The sequence below is a fragment of the Musa acuminata genome, chromosome BXJ2-2 (genome assembly GCF_036884655.1).
Source record: "Musa acuminata AAA Group cultivar baxijiao chromosome BXJ2-2, Cavendish_Baxijiao_AAA, whole genome shotgun sequence".
Classification (NCBI taxonomy): Eukaryota; Viridiplantae; Streptophyta; class Magnoliopsida; order Zingiberales; family Musaceae; genus Musa; species Musa acuminata.
In genome coordinates, this window is record NC_088339.1 from 26,930,952 (window position 1) to 26,946,567 (window position 15,616).

The 15,616-nt window shown below is 39.2% G+C and overlaps 3 protein-coding genes across 3 annotated transcripts; 2 read left to right on the plus strand and 1 right to left on the minus strand.

The window, feature by feature from the left end:
• Position 1: 1 nt before the first annotated feature.
• LOC103975836 (uncharacterized) lies at positions 2-3,847 on the plus strand. Its single transcript, XM_009390926.3, has 4 exons — positions 2-1,465; positions 2,143-2,632; positions 2,745-2,829; positions 3,390-3,847. The coding sequence occupies exons 1-4, from the start codon at positions 979-981 to the stop codon at positions 3,591-3,593; spliced, it is 1,266 nt and encodes a 421-aa protein (XP_009389201.2). The 5' UTR covers positions 2-978; the 3' UTR covers positions 3,594-3,847.
• A 1,040-nt stretch (positions 3,848-4,887) lies between these two features.
• On the minus strand, positions 4,888-8,766 carry LOC103975835 (ras-related protein RHN1). Its single transcript, XM_009390925.3, has 8 exons — positions 8,581-8,766; positions 8,426-8,503; positions 8,132-8,299; positions 7,975-8,023; positions 7,819-7,892; positions 6,453-6,546; positions 5,556-5,656; positions 4,888-5,203 (listed from the first exon to the last, which is right to left on the minus strand). The coding sequence occupies exons 1-7, from the start codon at positions 8,617-8,619 to the stop codon at positions 5,556-5,558; spliced, it is 603 nt and encodes a 200-aa protein (XP_009389200.2). The 5' UTR covers positions 8,620-8,766; the 3' UTR covers positions 4,888-5,203.
• Positions 8,767-8,968: 202 nt separating this feature from the next.
• LOC135605686 (NADH dehydrogenase [ubiquinone] 1 beta subcomplex subunit 7-like) lies at positions 8,969-14,064 on the plus strand. The gene is made up of 2 exons (XM_065096069.1): positions 8,969-9,397; positions 13,898-14,064. The coding sequence occupies exon 1, from the start codon at positions 9,041-9,043 to the stop codon at positions 9,365-9,367; it is 327 nt and encodes a 108-aa protein (XP_064952141.1). The 5' UTR covers positions 8,969-9,040; the 3' UTR covers positions 9,368-9,397; positions 13,898-14,064.
• Positions 14,065-15,616: the final 1,552 nt, after the last annotated feature.

The following is a 15,616-nucleotide window of genomic DNA, read 5'->3' on the forward strand; positions in this document are numbered from 1 at the left end:
GTTTCATGACCTCAGTATCAGTTAAGGACGCAAAATATGGTGTGTGTGGTGTTATCACCTAGAAAGCTTCTCTGTGATCCCCTGCGGTCACTGTAGCGCTATTAATGCCATCCTATGCTGGGCTTGCAGGAACAGCCATGGAGTCATGATTCTTCAGCTAATCCAAGGCAACGGAGCCCAAACGTCAGGTAGGAAGCCGGAGAAGAGCATGCGAACACCGACATAATTTGGCTGGAGCTAACGTGAAGAGAGGCATCGACAACTGGTGATCGCCGTATATTAAGATGACCAGTTTCTGAGCAGGTCACATGCGGCGGGATGGGTTTGTACGAAAATGAGTATGCTACTTCTTCGTAGTTTATGAGAGTGATCAAATGTTCCTTTCGCCATTCTTGATTCAATCCCAACCTCACTTTCGGCCCCTTCCATGGATTTCGAGTGCATCCACGAGCCTTTGTCGCCTTGGCAGTCTCTCTCTGAGCTGGAGGTCCGATCTCGGAGATAGGCAAACTGAAGCTGCTACATGGGTCCCTCGTCGCACCGATTCCTCTGCCAAGATTCCGTCCATCTCTGCCAAGGTTTTCGCCAGTTAGTGTTTGCTTTCGGTCCGATTGGATGCCTTCTTCTTGCAATGTTCGAGCTTGAACGGACCCTAGAAGGAATCAATCTAAAAAAATGGTTCTTGGAGATTTTGATGGGTCCTTGAACGATTTTAGGCTGACATTTGTGTAGAATGAACGGGCGATGCTGCTTGGGGTTGAGTGGATGAGAAAGGAAGAGGAGGAGCTCCATTCCAAGTCTCATTGCCTTCTGAACCCTCCGAGTTCGAGGACCGTCCTAAAGACCTCTTCTTTTTTCGGTTTGGACAGAAAACATCTGACATTTAGGCTTAGATTTGCGGAGGTGCCTTGATGAAATCTTGCAGGAGTCAGTGCGGCAAATAGATGCAAGGACGTAGAGTGCTCCACTTCGACGGAGATGGCTAGCGGCCACAGATCGATAGAGCACGCAGTGGGGGCGCCGAGGATTAGGTCACAAGAAGAGCATTCTCTCGAATCGGAGAGCGTGTCGTCCGGCTTCGAGTTTCAGAAGGGAGAGCGAACGCGGCCGCACCGGTTGACGGCCGCAGCAGCAGTTGTGCCGCCACTCTCGAAGCCAGCACGATCTAAATGGGACGATGCAGAGAAGTGGATTGTAAGCCCGACGTCGAACAGAGGGGCGAATAAGCCCGGTGGACGGCAAGCGAACAATGCAGGATTAACTGGGTCTGGGAGCCAGCCGACAGCGGCTAAGGTTGTCCTGGAGGTTGTGGACGAAGCAGCTGCTAAGAGGGTGGACCGAAGCCAAGCAAAGACACAAATCAGTGGGATCGAGAATGTGAATTGGGCAGGTGAGCCTTGTGCTACTCTGGATTCAGAGGTGAAGCTCGCTGTTGTTGTGGAGAATCCAGTGGCTGATTCTGCTGGTAATTTTTCCCTCTCCTACTGCACTTGTTGCCAAGTCTTTTCCTTTTTTTTCTTTCTATGCAAATTTCTACCCCTCGGTATGTGGAATAGTTGTCCAACCTTTACCTCTACTGTGAACTAATGACTAATGATACTGCAGGTTCTTTAGCATGTCGATTTCATAATTGCCAACTTTTGCATTATTATTGTGTAATTGCCAAATCATCGACATCCTCGTATGCAAGCATTTTTATGCATGATAGCGACCGTCAACGAATGGAAAAAGGTCAAAGAGAAGGATATACTACAAGATTAACAAAGAAATTACAGCCTGTCACCAATTCCAGGGTATAAGAAGCTTTAAAATTTTAATGGAACTTATTACATATATCATTAGTTTTGGTCTCGTATATGGACCGTAGTACCTCTTTGTCGTGCTAGTGATATAAAAAATGAGACTGATAGAATATGTGTGGTCCAAAACCAAATGACAATTACTGTTGATAGCATATCAAGTTAAAGTTGCAAATTTTCAAGCATGAGGCCTTTTAAATTCACAAGAGGCCTTCATCTTGAGAATGCTTCCATAGATCTAGTGTTTTTGGTGACTGCTAGTATATGTTTAGTAGCTATTGAATTTTAGGCCTGTATCATTGTATGTGCGACAATTGAGTCATCATTGTATGTGCATGTGCAGTCAATCTCAGTTGGCATGATTCATCATCTGTTCAGAGTGCTACAACATTAATGACACCTAACACAACTTTTAGGCCTGTATCCATGAGAGATATGGGCACAGAAATGACTCCTATTGCAAGTCAAGAACCTTCTCGGACAGGAACTCCTGCAAGAGCAACTTCACCACTTTGCAGCCGAACTTCTTCTCAACCATCATCTCCACAAAAAATGGCTCCAGTTTCAACCCAAACTGAGTCAGGTGATTGTGATGAGGATTTCAGCAATAAGGAGTTGTCCAGGAAGGAGCTTCAAAATAAAACTATGAGGGAAATAATGATTCTAGGCCAGCAGCTAGGTAAGACAAACATAGCTGCATGGGCCAGCAAGAAGGAGGATGAAAGCGATGCATCTACTTCAACTAAGACTGTGTTGAAAGGTCAGCCAGCCAAAAGCATTGTTGAAGCAAGTGCGGCATGGGAGGAGGCAAAAAATACCAAGTATCTCGCAAGGTAGTATTCTGCAAATAAACTTTTCCCCCTTGGGGAAACTGGTTAAGCATTGGTAATTTATTTTGTTTGTTTCTTTCATAGGCTTTTTACATTCTGAAAGACATTAATTCAGCAGGTTTAAACGAGAAGAGATCAAAATCCAAGCATGGGAAAATCATCAAAAAGCAACAATTGAAGCTGAAATGAGGAAAATTGAGGTACTAACTATAGTTTGTGACAAAGATGTGTTTTTTTATGTTTGGAAATATGTTATATCACATGCACTCGTATTCCAAAGCTCCTCTATGTTGGATAAACTTTAGCATGTGTAAAGTGTCAACATTTTGCTGAAAAGAATTGAACAAATATATAGTTACCATGCCTCATGTTGGCAGTATCTTATTTCGTCATAGTAGTAAACTAGTAATCACACATATATTTCATGGTGAGTTGATATTGGTGAAACACATGATTCCGAACATTACAATTTTAGACTAATTTCTTATTGAATGAAGGAGCAACTGTATGCATGATTTTGGCATATTATTCAAAAGAGCAATTAGGAACAGTGATACCTGAGCAGCTAGTTTCTTTTTAAACTTGAAGAGAGTCCTGATGCACATTAATTCAAGTCTGCCTCCATCTCATTGGCTTTTAAGCACGAGACATCTGACTAATTTTAGAATACGAATTTGCTGCATTTGCTTTGGGGCGATGTGTTGGTTTCCATTTGTTCAAAATTCAAGTTTTCTGATATGGTGATGAACATCTGTTGCAGGTTGAGATAGAAAGAATGAAGGCGCTTGCAAACGAGAAGTTGACGAACCATCTAGCAGCTGTAAGACACAAAGCTCAGGAAAAGCGTGCTACAGCAGGAGCCAGAAGAAATCAACAAGCTGCAAAAACTGCTCGGCAAGCAGAGTACATTGGAAGAACCGGTCAAGTTCCTTCTTCATTTTGCTGCTGGAGTTGGTGCTCCTAGTGCACATCGTTTGAAAACACAGTTCCAGTCACTATGACAGACAGGAAGAAAACTTTCTTGGTTCCATCATGTAGATTGTGTTAACTCTTTCTTTCTTTTCTTTTTGTTATTGAAATATTTTTTCTATGTTGCTTTGTCAAATTAATTTATGAGCAAGTGTAGATTGAGGACTTGAATGCACTGGAAGAACGTGATGTAGATCGAGTAAATTTATGTTATTTTGATATAGAATGTGAACCTGAATGTATAAGAAGAACTGCGGCTACACTAAGAAGCCAGGACTTGTGCTTTTGGTGGATGTGTTTGTGTTCTACATGTGTCAGAACACACTTGCTCGACACTCAGTGTGTGGCTCTCACACGAGGGCCATATATTTTGCCGAACACTCGCACGTGTGACCCTCACGTAAAGGTAATGTGTTTTGTAAAAAAGGAAATCCGAAGATAAAATATATATCAACTATATCTAGAGATTGTCGAATATTATTTAATAATTTTATTTTTTAAATGATGATATTTATTTGTTCATATTATTAAGTTTATAAAATTTAATTATACATACTATAAAACTTATATTAATTGAATATTATATATACATATATATTAAAAACACATATGTGTCGTCGTTGTATCTGCATCTTAATTTGAAATATATATATATGTGATGTGTTACTGTGTTCGTGTCTTGTCTGTGTTTCATTGGAGCGCCTCCCGCGGTGGTTGCTAGGGCTAATCCAGCAGAGGCATCAGCTTGAAGATGACGAGCTCACGGTGATGATCAGATGCTGCGCCGGTGAAAGGGCGAGACGTTGAGGTGCAGACTGGCCCGTCATCGAGCAATTTCCCGCTGTTGGTGGCAGCATTGACACAGAGCATGTAGATTCGCACTGTGACTAATAAACCTTTCTTTACAATACTAACATTAGAATCTGTTTTCAGTCAATTTTATTCATATGTTTTTTGTGCAAAAAATCCACTGCTGTAACCAAATGACCCGCTAGTTTATTTTCTACAGCTTAGTATGCAACCAGGAGGAGATGCAACACATAGTTTTGTTTTGTTAGATTATGCTGATTTATCAAAGATATTGTATCTTTCCTTTGAGATCTCATGTAAGTAATATTGTGAAGCATATCATCAGACCACCACCTGTTTGGAACAGATATCACACGATTCTGTCCTTTGGGATGAACTCCAAAATGCCTTGGGACTCGGGAACCCTTTTAAAGTCTTGAACCATCCACTTTCTAATCGATGATATCTGTTCCAAGTATACAAGCTTATGAGACATCAGATACCATAGTATACAAGCTTTATTAGGCATCAAGAACTGACGTTTTACATTCCAAGTAGCACGGAACAAACAAATTTAGGCATACAAACCTTATCTTGAACAGATCATCCATCCAAAGTAGCACGGAGCACATTAATTACACACCAGAATATCATGAGTTTGATGGAAAGAACATGAGGCAAATGACAAGGTCCAAACTGGAGGTGAGAATTTGAAGCAGCCTACAGGTGCGTCTCTTAAGCTTTACTCCATAATTAACAACTTGATTTGTTGTCACTCCTCTTGACTCATTTTTCCAACAGTTGAACACCAACGATCTGCGGAGAGAAAGAATTGATAGGCAAGATGACATTTCAAAATTGTAAATTTATATTGTTGAAACTAAATTCTAAAGGTCTTCTAATCACAGATGGTTACATCCATTTATGAGCTCTCTCTCTCTCTCTCTCTCTCTCTCTCTCTCTCTCTCTCTCTTCCTGTAACAGCATTTGAACTTGTCAAAGTGGTGTCTTTGATTCATACAGCAAAAGCAGGCAACGTTTCTCTGAAGACTAATATTGTAAGCCCACTATATATATGTGCTGGATCTATCTGAACTATGGATCTTAACCCACCCCCAGATGGAAGACTGAGGCATAATGCATATAATAAGACAAACCAGTTTCTCACCTAAGAACAGCACGCTGAAGCACGTGATATTTCAGCTGGTCTATCTGCAATAACCATTCCTGCTGGTTGCTGAGCTGGTTGAGCACGAGGTAATCTTCTTGCTGTTGCATAAATAATATCGTTTTATATTTTCTTCTGACAAATCAGGAAAAGTGCTGTTACATAATATAAGTCTCTAAAATAGTTTAAACACCAAAGATGTTAAAAATGAAACAACTAAAAACTTAAAACAGAATCCAGTTAGCAGTTTAATGATCAAGGTGATTAAGGTTAAATCACAAGAATGTTATTATTCATCTGAATCATTATTTCAATAAACCCTTAGCATAGGATTCCAAACTATTAGCCCTGATCACAACAAGCTCAGTGTACCAGATTGACTTATAATTGAAGATCAGGAAATCTGAACCTCTTTGTAATAACTTCTACAACACTGTTCCATCAGAAACTTCACCAACAAACAACTTGGAAAGAGACAAATATCTTCATGATACTAAAAATCAGTGCTTGATATCCAATGTCATTTGGAACCATCATCAAGAGTATATCATCATATACTCAACATAATCCTATTGAAATCTGTACAAAAGCTGATCATCTGGTACAGATCTTATACAAATGCATTTATATATTCCAGAACAACAAAGATCATTTAGTTAAGAAAATACATCTCCATAAATGGGCAACCATCACTTTATATCAGGTTAAGCAATGGTCTACAAGGCTATCTTTTATGTGCATGAAGTCTAAATTTGAGAAGATATCAGAATAATCATGAGATTCACATCCCCACTTTAGGACATAGTAATTGTTTAATTCCTAGATATGGTTTGCCATGTCATACAATAAATAAGGTCACTCTTAATGAGTAGCACAAGTCGATGCCAAAGATTGTACCTATTTCATAGAATATGTCATTCACATTGATGGCAGTTTTAGCAGAGGTTTCCATGAAGAAAAGTCCATTCTCCTCCGCATAAGTACGTGCTTCCTGCAATGCAAAGACAAAATTGTTTCGCATTTTTATGCATAAGAATTAAATCACCATCAATACCAGTCTACAAGCTTGTGAAAAACAATGAAAGAATGAATAATAATATTAGATGCAAATTAGATATGCAACTTCCCAACGATCTTGTAACAATACAACAAGCCAAAAAGGTATTTTATTTTGGCTGGATTAGAATCATAAAGCAATTAAAACATCTATTTATTTAACTTGTATTGACCAAAAGCAAGCAGTTCTATTAATTTAAAACTATCAGAAATTCACCATAAAAATTATATGCAAGTTTGAGGAAATATAGAAGTAAACTTGAACCTCAAGAAAGAACAACTCTAATTTTTGATAGCACAAATTTGTCCTTCTGAAGACATAAACAATGGTTTGTTTGCATGCTTTTAAACACAAGATGTTCATTGTGTCAAACAATCAAATAAGCACACTAACTTTCTGCAAACAAATTTGTTCATTGTCCCAATATTTTGTAGCAATGTGTCAAGTAAATTCCTCATTCCAGAACTTTGCTCCTGAGAACAAGTTCTAAATAATACAAGCTATCATATTAACCTAATCCACCAAGAAAATTAGAATAACCTTGATTGGGTGCCAGATAGAGTGCCACGAAAGGTGTCTTACTAAGAAGAAAAAGCAATCTTTTAACATTATATCATTTAACAATCTTGCCTTTGGCCCTCTTGTCCTGCTTTTTCCCTCTGAAGTGCAACAAGATGATCAATTTTAGTCATCTAGCAGGGCAATCATAACAACAGTGAAAACTTAGTACCATTTCCAATTATCTATCTGTGTCTATATATCATTCTCTCTTTTCATATGCTACAAACATTCTCTAAGTGATTAATAATCAGAAAAAGAAATAATGAAATTTTGCATTTCAAATTTCGCTGTGGTGGTTTAACTTGAAAAAGAGCTAAATATTTCCTCTACAAGAGTAAACTCAATTTCTCATATAAGCAGACTGGATAATTGCATGTACATTCAAATTATAAGCTTCTATAATATCCAATTATGATTCCATCAGGAACAAAGGGTCCATGATGCCTGAGTTCAGCCACCTATCCAACTGATATGCAAGGTTACTCTTAAACTAAGCCCATGGTTTCAGCAAACAATGCAACATATTAGCATATAGACTATTGCTAACCGCTAAAGCTGTATCCAGGAAAAATGGAGCCACACTCTCAATTAGGTCAATTTGATGGAACATAATTAAAAAAAGTCAGGCTCAGCCAAAACACTTGCCTCGGTTAAGACCTCCCTTTTGTCCTCTAAATCACATTTATTTCCTACAAGAGCGGTCACCATGCTGGGATTACCTAAAATATAGTATGCGCATTAGCAATAAAGGATCATCAGCAAAACAACCGGCAGAGATCAACATAAATAGCTTCAACTGACCTTGTTTTTGTAGCTCTTGCACCCATTTCTTAGCCCTCTCAAACGATTCCTGAACTCGAAGAGAACAAGTAAGCCGAAAAACAGGGCATGGATTGTAAGCATATGAAAAATGTAATTATTTTAGTGTCGCTAGTGAATGAACTCAGACGCTACACACCATTCTGGAGATGTCATACACAATTATCGCCGCTGCCGCACCTCTATAATACATTGGAGCCAAGCTGTGGTACCTTTCCTGTCCGGCTGTGTCCCAAATCTCAAGCTTCACCGTGGCGTCGCTCACCGCAAGCGTCTGCGAGAAAAAGGCCGCCCCGATCGTGGATTCCTGCAATCGATTCAAAGACAACGGCCGGTCGCAAAAACCTAGCTTTCAGCTTTAATCCTCGAATCGCTTACAAATCAAATCAAGATCAATAAAATGATGGTACTAATATCAACTAAAAACCCATACCTGGAATTCGAGAAACTGGCCCTTGACAAACCGAAGGACGAGGCTGGACTTCCCGGTGCCCATGTCGCCCAGCAACACCTAGGGATCAAGAAGGATCCATGTCTTAGATTCGAGAATTCGAGGTAAAAGGAAGGGGAATCAGAGGGCCAACTCACGAGCTTGGCGTTGATGCTGTTGTTCCCGATCGTCGCCATGGAAGCCGATTCAAAGACAAGGAGGGTCTCGATCGGATCGAATCGAATCGAAGAATTCCGCCTCCCCCTCCTCAGAGAGAGAGAGAGAGAGAATGAATAATTAGATGGTGCGAGGACTCGTGAGAGAGAGAGAGAGAGAGAGAGAGAGGGTCTCGATCGGTGTCGCCCGTTCTCAATACGAAGGGATCATTTCCGATTATTATGGTGGGGACCACGGGAATGATCGGCTCTGATGTGACAATTGGACCGTCTAATTTAGAGGTCGAATTGGAGAGGATCCACACACAACAGGAAAAGTCAGAAACATTGGATTTAATCCAACAGAGTTCTCGCCACAAAATAAAAGACAATAACTGCGCCTCCGCCGAGGGCTAAACGCTGGACTAGAGAGATCGATAGAGCCAGAGCGAGCGAGCGAGCAATGTCGGAAGAGGAAGTGACGCTGGGTTCGTCGAAGCCGATGATCGCGACGCAGCAGGAGTTGGTGGAGAACCGGGTGCCCCTCTCCTACCGCGACCAGTGCGCCCACCTCCTCATCCCCCTCAACAAGTGCCGCTCCGCGGAGTTCTTCCTGCCCTGGAAGTGCGAGTCCGAGCGCCACACCTACGAGAAGTGCGAGTACGAGCTTGTCATGGAACGCATGCTCCAGATGCAGAAGATCCGTGCACTCGAGGAAAAGAAGAAGGCGGAGCAGCGGCAGGGCAACGGCGCCGGCATCCCGCTTATTCCCTCCCCCGCCAACGCCTGATCCTCTTCTTCCCCCTTCTCCTACGTGATGGTTAGCCTCCGTCTCACATCCCTCTTCTTTTAAACTTCCGATTGATCTAATTGCATGGCTTTTTGGTTCAAGGTTCGACTTTGGGGTTTTGGAATATTGGTTCTTTGGTTCTTACAATTTAGTTTTGAATATATGCCCCTCTTTTAGGGATAAAAATTGGAACTTGATGGGGGTTTAAGAATTTTGTTGCTTCGGTTCTTTCTAATCAGGATTTAGTTTTGATGATCTGTCCCTCTTTTTGATATTCCTCTAGTAAAGATTGGATGATTCTTGAATTCAGAAATGCTGATTAATTGTTCCTTAGATCTATGAAAAGGGTGTGACCATTTATACGACCTATGCCTCTTCTTAAGGTAGGTTTTGGTATTTTCTTATGGATTTCAAAATTTAATTTTGCGCTGGTTAAGACAATAATTGGCTTTAGAAAGATTTGTCTTATCTTATTATAGTGTCAATTTTTTTTTCTGGTTTTAATGTATGACCAGATGACCTAATTGTGGGAAGCTGTTACTTTTCGGGGTTTCTTTTCTTTCATTGCCATGGATAAGGGTTTTAATGCATTTCTTGGTTCTTATGGTTTCTGTTAGTGTCGTGATTACTTTTGTTCACATTGTAAATTGCTAATTAGTTTGTTAGGGCAAGAGCTTTCGTTGCAAAAAATGACATGACACGACTAAAGATATTATGCTATAAGTTACTTGTTCATAAAGCTGCATAATCTTGTGAATGCGACTTATCATCCATTTCCCTTGTCAAATCTTCTAACCTTAATAGACATATTCTAGCTGTGGATGAGCCAGATAGACATTCATGTCTTGTCTGTGCATATGCCTTGGATGGTCGGACAGCAAGCAAAAAGCTGGAAAAAGATAAATATAAAGAGGACACTCCGAACCTATAGTTTTTCATGGTTCTGCATATCAAAGTCTGTAGGAGATAGAAATTTGATAAAATAATTTGAGGGTCTAGTGTGAGTTTCTATCAGAAGATTAACGAATCTACTGACAAACATGTGAAGTCTTAATAGTTTTATATCAAGAAAGAACTATAATCTGGTACATATGACATGTATTACTAACAACTTGGGTTGAAACTTTTTTTCTTTTTCGTTTTTTTGCCTTGCCAACAATGTTTATTTCATATCTATGGCTTTTAAGTTGTTATAAATGTGAGCAAATTTGTGAATGGCATGTGTTATGATGTGGGTTACTTCATGTGCTTCAGGGTTTTCTCATGTTAGTATCATATTTTAACTCTAGAGGTTGGTATTTGAGCTCTAGAAGTTGGGGCTATATGTTTCTTTGTTGAGGAGGATATCAAGCATTTGAGACACCAATATCCTTGTGCTCATAAAGTGGTAAGTAGGGAAGCTTGGTGTTGTACTGGCATATGTTGATTAAGTGGAATTTGAGTGTTTTAAGATATGTTGGCAAGGTATCTCCTGATGAATTACAAGTCTAGGAAATTACTTTAGTCATTACAGAACTTGATGTACAATTGTAGTGCATGAGGTGAAGGCAATATACAAAGTGGTCACCAAATTTACGCAGACTAGTTGATTTTTTTGCCGGAATGTTATTGGTTGACTAGATCATATGTAAACCAGAATATTGATGTGGTGCGGAACAAGTTGAATGGAGGAAGAGAGGAAAAAGATGAAAAAAAAAGGAAAACTAAATAGAAAAAGATTGAATACCAGTTAGTATCGAGCTATATATTTCAATACTGAGACTTGACTAGAGTGGTAAATATCAGTGGTACATACCTGTCTAACTAGTATTAAAACCTTGCTTCTATGTGACTTTTGAGAAAGACAGCATTCATTGGAAGGACGGATTCCTGCTTAGTTGTCAATATTGAAAAAGTCTGGTTTTATTTTTTAGACTTCTTGTAACCACACAAGTAAAAGGCCAGGGAAAATAAAAATCATTGTGTGATTATTAATACAATCGACATAAGAAAATAAAAGAATCATTATGTTATAAATAAAATCATCTAAGTAAGAAAATATAACAATATCGACAAGATTGACTTTTTAATGTATATATTTCTAGAACTCCTCCAGATCGCACTCTTTATGAATCATCTTTGGCCAAACATTTAAGGGTAGTATAATCTGATGCCTAAGTGTATTTTCTGCTTCAGACCAGAAACATGGTGCATGGTCATCATCTCTTTAATGTTCATCTTGGCAACCGACTTATTGTATCTTATTCATGTCTAAGTATGGATTTTGAGTTTATTGTGAACATATAATTAAGTTTGTAGTTCTAAGTGACTCAATAAATTTTTTTAAACATCCTAAATCATATGTACTTTGCACAAATTGTTCTATATATTAAATTTTATTTATTTATAGTTATTTCCAAGCTGCCTATACTCATTCCATTCATTAAATGACATACACTCTTAATGTTGGGTGGTTGCAACATACACTTCTTTGAAACATTGATCATATCAACTTTTGTAATTTGTATTAGGGAACAACTATACTTTGCAACAGCTTAATGATATTATATTCACATTTCTTCATGTATGCATGTGTTCATAACTTCATAGAAGAAACAAAAAACATCTTAAGGATGGCATTTGAGATTTCCTATTCTTCATCTCCAACAAACAAAGATGCATTAATGCTATTGAGATGTTTATGATGGAGCAATAATAAATTATATGGTTCATCATTCTGTTTGGAATTCAGTTGAAATTGATATTGTTTTCTTGTCAATGAACTTTTGGTGTGATTAGAACCAAGGTACTTAATGATTTGAAAAACTAAAAGTAAAAGATTTTTCATGAATGTTATGTATTTATGTCCCCACTCTCCAAAACCAACTAATAATCGAGATGAAATTTTTTTTTCAATATGGAGTGTTGGTAGAAGTCTGTCGTCTCCACTCTCCTAACCTACACATTTGCTAGCTACTTTTGCAAACTGCCCACCCCTTTCTTCTTTCTACCCCCCACCCAAAAAAAGAAAATCCTATAGGATATTTAATACATAAGCAAGTCTACCATTTACATGAGCTCCTGTTAATTCTTTATTTAATATTTCATGATTTCCTTCTTCCCCAAATCAACGAAAGAGCTGGATGCAAATAGGTAAGAATTAAGAAATATTAGGGCCCTAACGCCATTTCTTTAATCTACTACATCGCTGTGCAAGGCAGTCCTTAGGCTGGCTGATCTGTCAAAGCCGCTATCACCAGTGGATGGCTTTTTAGGCTGATTCTCAGCAGGACATGGCAATAGCCCACAGCCAAGGGAACAACCAGTAGGTGCAATCTGCTGCAACCAATCAATGGATCTTCAATCCAAGGTTGATTGCTGCTGCCAAAAGCATCAGTGCATAGCATGGAAGCTTCACAAGGAGGAAATGTGTTGTGGCCTCCAAAATTTTTCCCCTTTCTATGCTGCATGGATGAGTTGGTACTCATCACTAAATCATGATTGTCTCTTGCTTAACTTCTATGAATTGATCATCTCTAACTGGCAGCTGTTTGTTGGGACTATAATGGCTGAGCACCATTATAGATTTGAATTGCCATTCATGAGGTTTCTAGGCATTCTCATTTATTTTAATGGATTTCATAATGATTTGACTGAGTTTTGAGATGAACCTGGTGTTCTTGAGGGATTTGATCTAGTTCTAATCTTAATGATGTTATATCCTGGATCTGTGGTTTGTGATCTTTTTCATGCTAGATTAGTCTGTGGATATACCGTCTAAACTACAATATGAGCTACTCACTGTTATCAAATAGCAACAGTGACGTACCTTTGTTAAGGTGACATACCATTGTTAAGCCTAACTTACAGCATCAGGTATGAACATGAACAAGTATAACTACAGACTATCGGCCAGCCATAATGGAAGGAGACTGACCTTAAGAAGAGAACATCACGAATGAAAATCTCATCAGGAGGAAGATGAAGTGTCAATATATCACAGGCAACTTTGTAAATGTTCTCTAGTAATCGTCATGTGTGGCAGATTTGAAGTTGATAGAATCATAATTTATAACTTAATATGTACAATTACCATCGAGTCAATTTTGAAAAGATGTACCATCTTGGGGCATCAGCTTTGACTGCTATCCTTTGCATCAAATAGTCTGATGCATCTCAATGTTTATGATATTGCTAATTTGCATTATGGTTTAGTCTAGGATATACAGGCTAGTCAAGGAGTCGAGCATCTAATTCCTCCTCATACATGCCTCCCAAAATTATTTCACATTAGGCTGGCATTTGGTAGGTCATCTTTAGTTGTAGGCCACTTGTAGTAGGCTGTTTTTGTATTGACTTGTTGCAGGCATTGCATCACTAATTAGTGTTTGCTGTTTTCGTATGCCTTGAGTTGACAAGATTAATTTTAACATGGTTGCATCTTGGAACTTCAAGATTGTCATCTTTCTTAAAATTGCATATTCCATTTTTAAGATTATAAATTTTTTGCCATTTGCTCTAACAAACATTTCTCTTTTTTTTTCTTGACAGGAAATCAGGAGTCATAGCTGGGATTCATGCGCTTTTGATGTTCAATGACGCCACTCAAAGAAACAGTGGTTGTCTCACCAAAGTGTCTTTGAACTTGAGTTGATTTTATTATCCTTCTCAGTGTGAGAATCTTTATTTTCAGTTAAAATAAGGAATTCCTTTGCTGACGTGTTGATATCTCATTTGATAACTTAACAACAGTATTAGTCATACTTAAGTGATGCAACATTATAATCCTGAACACTCAATAAATTGATGGTTGATGAAACAAATTTACATGTTACTAGATATGTGTGTGTATACAAAGTAGGAAGAAAGGGAATATGTGGATACGATGAAGGGAGCCAATTTAGATTAAAGGAGATAGCTGATGAAATTTTGGTTTGGAAAAATAAGAGCAGGTACAATCATTTTCAACTGGAACTGTGAAAATCGATATATAATGCTTCCAGGAATATTCTGGAAAAAAAACATTTTTATGCTGTTATTCCTGTATCAAATATTATCTACAGGATGGAATTGAGAACGATCAAGGCAGGAGGAGAGTTGGCTCAGCCTGATTCAGATGTTTACAAGGAAAATTAGTGTCATTAAGAAAAGTCAGTGTTTAAATAGGGATTTGTAAGTCTTTTGACCATAATTATAGTGACTTATCAATGATAATCTCGGTTATTATATATTTGGAGTAAGCGAGAGACAACGAGTCTGTCTACTTGTGTCGGCCGAAGGTAGAGTGACCAAACCGTTTCACGGGTACCCTTGCTATGGAGGAAGGAGAGGTGGCGTGTGCAATGAGAAGCCATGACTGCCTTGAAGATGGACCGAAGGGGGCTTTGCATGCATTCACTCTCCCCGTGGGGTCTTCATGGCGTCCTTTGCAACGTTCTCTCTCTCCGCCAACAGACCGTGAAGCCATTGATTAGTGTTCTTGGTTCTTCAACTTGAACACCACGCAATGATGGCGGCTGGTGATCCCGTACTTCCCGTACTTCCCGTACTTCCCACCATTTTGGCCCACCATTTTGGGAGTTCCCGTACTTCCCACGCTTGCCGAGGCACAGAGTCGGTGAGGTTACCGCCATGATCCGCGAGGGTCGATCAGGTGAGTAGGATCTCGGAGGCAACAGGACACCACTCTCTCTCTCTCTCTCTCTCAAGCAACAACAGGTTTCACGGCACTGCATTAAGGATTTGACAGCTTCTCAGAAACGTGGTCTATTTCACTGCATCACAACAATGACTCACAACTATTCCTCAGTGCAAGAAAGAATAAAGAGTGACAAGAAGGGGGCTCTCAAAGAATTGGACTATTCAGGCAAGGGGTCAAAAGGCTCGGCACACTAATAGGCCATTCAGTCCTCTGATTGAGAGATTTTGGAGTCGCTCCGTGCACTCCTCTGCTGTCTTTGCCAAATTGCTCTTTTGTTTCTTTCTCGGATGCTGTGGAATTCGTCCGAAGAGGACAATGAATAATTATCACGAATTTGGATCGCTTTGCCTTCCTCGCCATCATCATTCCATATGCAGGAATTCTCATCATTCCTTCTGCCACCCTATAAATGGAGACAGGACGAACTGAAATAATATGACGGTGACAATTCTGGACTCGTAGTATTTTTACTTTTTACTTGTCTGGATGTTTACCTCAAGCTGGTTGTTCCATATCTAGTGGTAGTAGTAGCTGTACTAAGCTTCTCATTCAATTTGCTATGCTGAAAA

Bases quoted from the DNA above. Each gene is read 5' to 3' on its own strand.
- LOC103975836 (XM_009390926.3), top strand. From the start codon at position 979: ATGGCTAGCGGCCACAGATCGATAGAGCACGCAGTGGGGGCGCCGAGG. The intron at 2,633-2,744 runs GTAGTATTCTGC...ACATTAATTCAG, and splicing joins AATACCAAGTATCTCGCAAG to CAGGTTTAAACGAGAAGAGA. The intron at 2,830-3,389 runs GTACTAACTATA...CATCTGTTGCAG, and splicing joins CTGAAATGAGGAAAATTGAG to GTTGAGATAGAAAGAATGAA.
- LOC103975835 (XM_009390925.3), bottom strand. From the start codon at position 8,619: ATGGCGACGATCGGGAACAACAGCATCAACGCCAAGCTC. The intron at 8,504-8,580 runs GTGAGTTGGCCC...CTTGATCCCTAG, and splicing joins ACAGCATCAACGCCAAGCTC to GTGTTGCTGGGCGACATGGG. The intron at 6,547-7,818 runs GCAAGTGTTTTG...TTTGCATTGCAG, and splicing joins AAAGGGAGGTCTTAACCGAG to GAAGCACGTACTTATGCGGA.
- LOC135605686 (XM_065096069.1), top strand. From the start codon at position 9,041: ATGTCGGAAGAGGAAGTGACGCTGGGTTCGTCGAAGCCGATGATCGCG.